This window comes from Rhagoletis pomonella, unplaced genomic scaffold (genome assembly GCF_013731165.1).
Source record: "Rhagoletis pomonella isolate Grant_MI unplaced genomic scaffold, Rhpom_1.0 Rhpom_scaffold_00008, whole genome shotgun sequence".
In the NCBI taxonomy this organism is placed as follows: Eukaryota; Metazoa; Arthropoda; class Insecta; order Diptera; family Tephritidae; genus Rhagoletis; species Rhagoletis pomonella.
In genome coordinates, this window is record NW_023458562.1 from 36,608,242 (window position 1) to 36,613,733 (window position 5,492).

The 5,492-nt window shown below is 35.9% G+C and overlaps 1 protein-coding gene across 1 annotated transcript; it reads right to left on the reverse strand.

Moving 5' to 3' along the window:
• Positions 1-374: 374 nt before the first annotated feature.
• LOC118744785 (alpha-amylase-related protein) lies at positions 375-3,037 on the reverse strand. The gene is made up of 3 exons (XM_036478106.1): positions 2,262-3,037; positions 1,711-2,184; positions 375-1,645 (listed from the first exon to the last, which is right to left on the reverse strand). The coding sequence occupies exons 1-3, from the start codon at positions 2,463-2,465 to the stop codon at positions 818-820; spliced, it is 1,506 nt and encodes a 501-aa protein (XP_036333999.1). The 5' UTR covers positions 2,466-3,037; the 3' UTR covers positions 375-817.
• Positions 3,038-5,492: the final 2,455 nt, after the last annotated feature.

Genomic DNA, 5,492 nt, shown 5'->3' on the forward strand with positions numbered 1-5,492 from the left:
AAATAAATGTAAATGAAAAAGTTCATCTTTTTAAAAAAAGTAAATGAAACCAACTTGTCATCGTTAATTTTTTTTTTATTATTTACTAAATGTAATATTATGAAATTGTGCAATAGTTTACATGTATGTATCTATGTACATATGTACCTATTAATTGAGAGAAATATTGATGAAGCAAATAAAATTTTGTCGTTTTTAATGAAAATATTAGTGTTTTTTTATAACAAATTTAAAAAAATGTAAATTTGATAAGTTCTCTGGACTAGTAGCGGGCAAAGAGAGATTTTACCTCGCGTACGTCTATATCAGTCCCTACCAAAACCCATCCAGTGTTGAAGAAGCTTTTCAAAGTTTATTGTACATTTTATACGACCGCGAACAGAGTAAAGGCTCTACTGTTCATCACTGGCCCATAAAAGGTATATAAAAACTTAAATCACAGAGTCAAGGCAATGCTCATCTTTGGCGTGGATCAGTGGCTACGAATCAATATTATACCAGTGATAATCGGATAGAGCTTTTATTTTGTGCATTTGCATATAAAATAAAAAATTCGTTAAAAAGCTTCTGCTGTGGGATACGTTTTGATCAGCATCGATATAATATATGTATTACTGACTGTCAGTCAGAGTTTCAATCAAAGCTTTAAAAGTTTTCCCCGCGACTGACTATATATTAAATAAAAGTCCGACAATCTAAGAAAATGTGTGGCTCAGAACCCAGCGTGTACGTAATTAAAAGTTTTTCGAAACAATTTAATAAAATATGTAAATTTTATTTTCACATTTCATCAGCATATCCTTTCACAATAAAGATTCTACAGCTTCGAATTCGCATGTATAGCTAGAACACCATCGAACTCAGCGGGGCCCAATTCAATATCAGCATAACTCGAATCGTTGACCACTACGGACTTTCCGGTGCAATTGCCATTCACAAGCCCACCTGAGATTACATCACAGTATACCCCAGCAGGCAAACAAGTATTCAAATGCTGCTTCAAGTCCCAGCTATTCCCATTAAATGCAATAAAGCCGCGCTTGCCACGACAGAAAGCAATCTGATTGTCGTCATTATCCCACCAATTAGTCACTTGAGTGCCGCGTACCGCATTCTTGAAACCCACCATGTTGTAGATTTGGCGCCAACGATGCTCACAAACCCAACCATTCGAGCAAGCGCCATTTTCATCAAATTCAGGTGAAAGTAACTGCTCATTTGTGTCTGCCGGTGGCGCCTGATCGCGGTGCTCAAAGTGAAATGAGCTCATTACGCGCGCAATGCCAAAGGGGTAGGCTAGCATAAAAGCAGTGGCCATTTTGTATTGCTTAGCTATTTTATAAGTAAGTACATTGCCGTCATCGCGCTGATTATCATGATTGTCGACAAAGACCAAGGCATCCTCGGAGGGTAGGAAGCCCCAGGCGATGCCAAAGTTTTGTAACCATTTGAGCTGATTATGACCACGGAAGGCGTTGCCAATTTCCTCCGAAAAGCGGAATTCAGTGACGACGCCAAGTGAATTATACTCATACTTGGTGACCGTTTCGTGACCATGATCGATTACCTCCTGATATATGAAGGGACGCGTATTGCGCGCGAAGCCATGTTCAATGTTGAGATTACGCACGCGATCGTAGATGATCTGTGAATTATATATAAAAGTTAAAAATAGAGGAATGTAAGGAAAAGAGTAAACGAAAATGTTACCTTCAAATCTTTGGCTGGCATATGCTTGGCGGCATCCACACGAAAACCAGCGACGCCTAACTCAACCAAATGATCAAGAAATTCTACGAGACGATCACGCACCCATTCGCTGCTCTGATTCAAGTCCTTCAAACTAACTAGCTCACAATTTTGCACTTGAATACGATCATTCCAATCCAGAATGTCGCAAGTTTTATGGAAGTCATGTGCAGCATAAGGTACAGCTGGGAAATCTTTGGCACCTGGTGACGCCCTAGAGCCACCAGTGCCTTCTACAATACCCTCATGTGTGGCAGCCATATGATTTAGCAAGACATCAACGTAAATGCGTACACCTACATCGTTGCATTTTCGCACCATATCCGCGAACTCGGTTTCATTGCCAGATCGTGTGATCAGCTTGTAGGAAACTGGCTGGTAGCGCTCCCACCATGGCCGACCGGCGATGACCACGTTCTCGGCTGCGGGCGAGACCTATATACAGGTTTTGGGGAAAAATTGTGCCAAAAATTTTATTAAGAAAATGCTATTTCATAAGGTTGTCTGCTCACCTGTACGCCGGCAAACCCTTGCGGTGCTAAGAACCGCTCACACTCTTTGGCTATATCCGTCCACTTCCATTCGAAAAGGTGTACAATAGTATTGCGAATAATCCACCAATGCGGCTCATGTTGGCCTTGAATAGCAGCGCTGAGCGTTAAAAATATTACAGTTAAGTAGCCTAAACTTGTGCTTTTAGTCATCCTTCCGTCCATAAAGAAACGATTCTAGTAGTCTTATCGAACGTAAAGTGCTATCTATGCTGGAATGCTGAGCAGCTTTTATACGAGCCTCTTGCCAAGTAAATTACTATACCTTCGTTATCACTCGCTGGTGATAATAGTAGCATAAAATAAGTTATTCAAATCAAATCAATTAAATACAAAAAATTTCAGATAATCAAATAAGAAGAAAGCACTGTGTCGGCGTTCAGTGTCCAACTAGCTAGCTGGCACACTAAATTGAGAACCTTTCTTAATTGGCTTATAGTAAAAAAAAAACGTCCACAAGCTGTATACTTAGCTTTATTCATTTCAATTCTAAGTACATTTTCAATTATCGTTATCTATAGGGGTTTCCATAGATAGAAGCACTCTTAAGTATTTTAACAATCAACGCAGAAGTGATTTACTTACTAGTATTGATATTACGAATAGAATAACAATACTTACGATTCACCACAATCGGTCTTTCACCACTTGAAACTGGAGTGCCTACTAACTAGTATGTCAAGTTAACAGAAGTCGCACTGAGAAATAGTTGTATACATTTCCAGCTGATTCTTATGTAAAATGATAGCTTAAATCTAAAAATTACGCGTTTTCGTAAACCACGCACCATACAAATTAGAAAATGAATTTTTTTTTTTGTGATAAAATATATTATTTCGAGAACGAAAACGAGAAAAAGTAACGAAATAAATATAACCTTTGATGTGGATAATTCAGGAAAAATATTCTCGATGAAAAAAATTTAATTTTTTTATTTTTTTACCTAAACGAGTATGCAATGAACTTTTTAAAATGCTTGAAACATATTGCAATAGTCACACGACCCGAAAATAATATTTTAAGTTGTTTTAAAAACTTAAACTTTTATTTTTTAAGGTCTGTCAAGATAATTTGAATTACTTACAAAAGAAAAATTTTTTACTTATTTTTTTGACCTAAAAACAGCCTAAAATCAACATAAAAAAAAAACAAAATGGGTTTTTTGGATCTGGCGGCCATGGAAATCAGTTCCTTGACGCAATAACAGGAAAAGTAGTTGTATGTATGCACATTAGGGAGGGTAATTATTTTTACTATGTGCGTATAGCGTAGGTTTCTACCTGTAAATCTAAGCAAATTTTCCGAAGAAACAATGGGCCTAAACAAATTTGAAATTTGCCAAATTGAGAAAATAGGTTTCGAAGAAAATGTGAAATTTTTCACTCTTGCGCCCTCTTTTGTAAGTTTTAAGAAAAAATAAGTACAGAAATGGATTATTCCTACAAAAAAAACCCCTTATAGCATATTTTTTTTTTCAAAATTTAAGCACTTCTTTACGACACTACAGCAAAATGCTAAGAAATGAAGTGAAAGTTCTAACAAATTCCAAATAATACAATATAATTTATTTATTAATTTAATCGTCGCACAAATGGAAAATAAAATTTATATCTGATTTGATTTGTCGGGCATAGAAAAAATTAATTTTATTTTTGATTTGATTTGTCGCGCGGATCAATTTGAATATGTAGTGATTTTCCAACTAAAAACTTTTTGTTTTTTTTTTGGCACCAATAATTGGTTGACCAATCAAATCAGAAAAAAAACTTAATTTTTTAATTTGGTCGATGAATGAAATCACTAATCAAATCGTCGATGTTTTTGTACAACCGCCCAACGACCATTTGCAAAACCGCCTAAAACGCCGTTGTGGCAAAAATGAGATTTGGTAACCTTGAACTCCAGGCATCGAGATTTATGCATACAAATCTTTATTAAAACAACAGATTTATAAAATAATAGCCAGAAAATACCGCCTTTCAACTCAATGCCTTCAAAGAAAACCCGCGTTTTTGCTCTCCTGTAATATTTGAGTGACGTACGTACGATTTTGCAATTGGCCGATGGGCGGTTTTGCAAAAACACCGACGAACAGTGTTGCCGTTTTACTTACACACACATACACATACTTTTTTGGCCACATAAATTTAAAATTGCCCCTAGCCCTTTTTTAGCCCTTTGGAGAATTTATTCATACTGGGCATGAAAAAGTTGTATATGCTTAATTTGATCAATTTTTTGTTTTGCATTCATGTAAGAGATGAATTTTTAAACTAAGAAAGACTGACATACATCTATTGTATGTTAATTACGTTTTTATACATACATACTGTATAAGTGTTAGGGCTGTTTTTTAACTTATCTATTAACGATTTAACCATAGTTTAAAATAGATAAGTTTACCAGTTAGGGCCAGTTTTTCAGTGCCAGTTTAAACTCAGATTAAGTAAACTGGGTTTAAATTGAACAGCTGGCTGACACTTGATTGGCTGATCTTAGTTTAAACCAGCTAGATCGGGCGTTTAAACTTAGTTTGAACCACGGCCGTGCACTGACAAATTGGCCCCTAATATGCTTCATTAGTTAAATGGACCATCAAGTCGATTGACCGTGTATGTTCTTGTGGTGTGATTGTACCAGCTGCTGGTGCGACTTCAAAAATTAATTTGAAAATTTTATGATTGTATTAGTATGCTGGTGTCGTGAGTGGTGAAATTAGCTAAATTTTCTAAGTAAAACATATTTTGGCGGAAATTTCAAAGCCGTGTTTGTGGAATATTAAGTTCAGGATAATGCAGTTGTGAATCAAAAAAAAAAAACAATGTTTAACAAAATGGTAAAAAATTATGAAATTTCGGCTCAAATCATTTCGATCTTTCCTTGATCTCATTTGTAAAGAAATAAATCTTGTACCAGCATGCTGGTAAGTTATATGCTTGGAGCTTGATGGTACAATCACTTGATCGAGCCAGCAAGCTTTTGTCGTATATATCCCTTTTATACGAAAAGGTTTTTGGTTTGATAAAATATTAGCTTTTTCCAGGGTTCATTGTTTTTCTATACCATTACTTATTGAAAATGTTTGCGTGTATACTCATATATGATATAGATTTCTGGTATGCCGAGGGTCGAACGGCTCTTGCTCCGACGACAGACCGAACTTGGCTTATACAGAATGGTAGATAATCACCT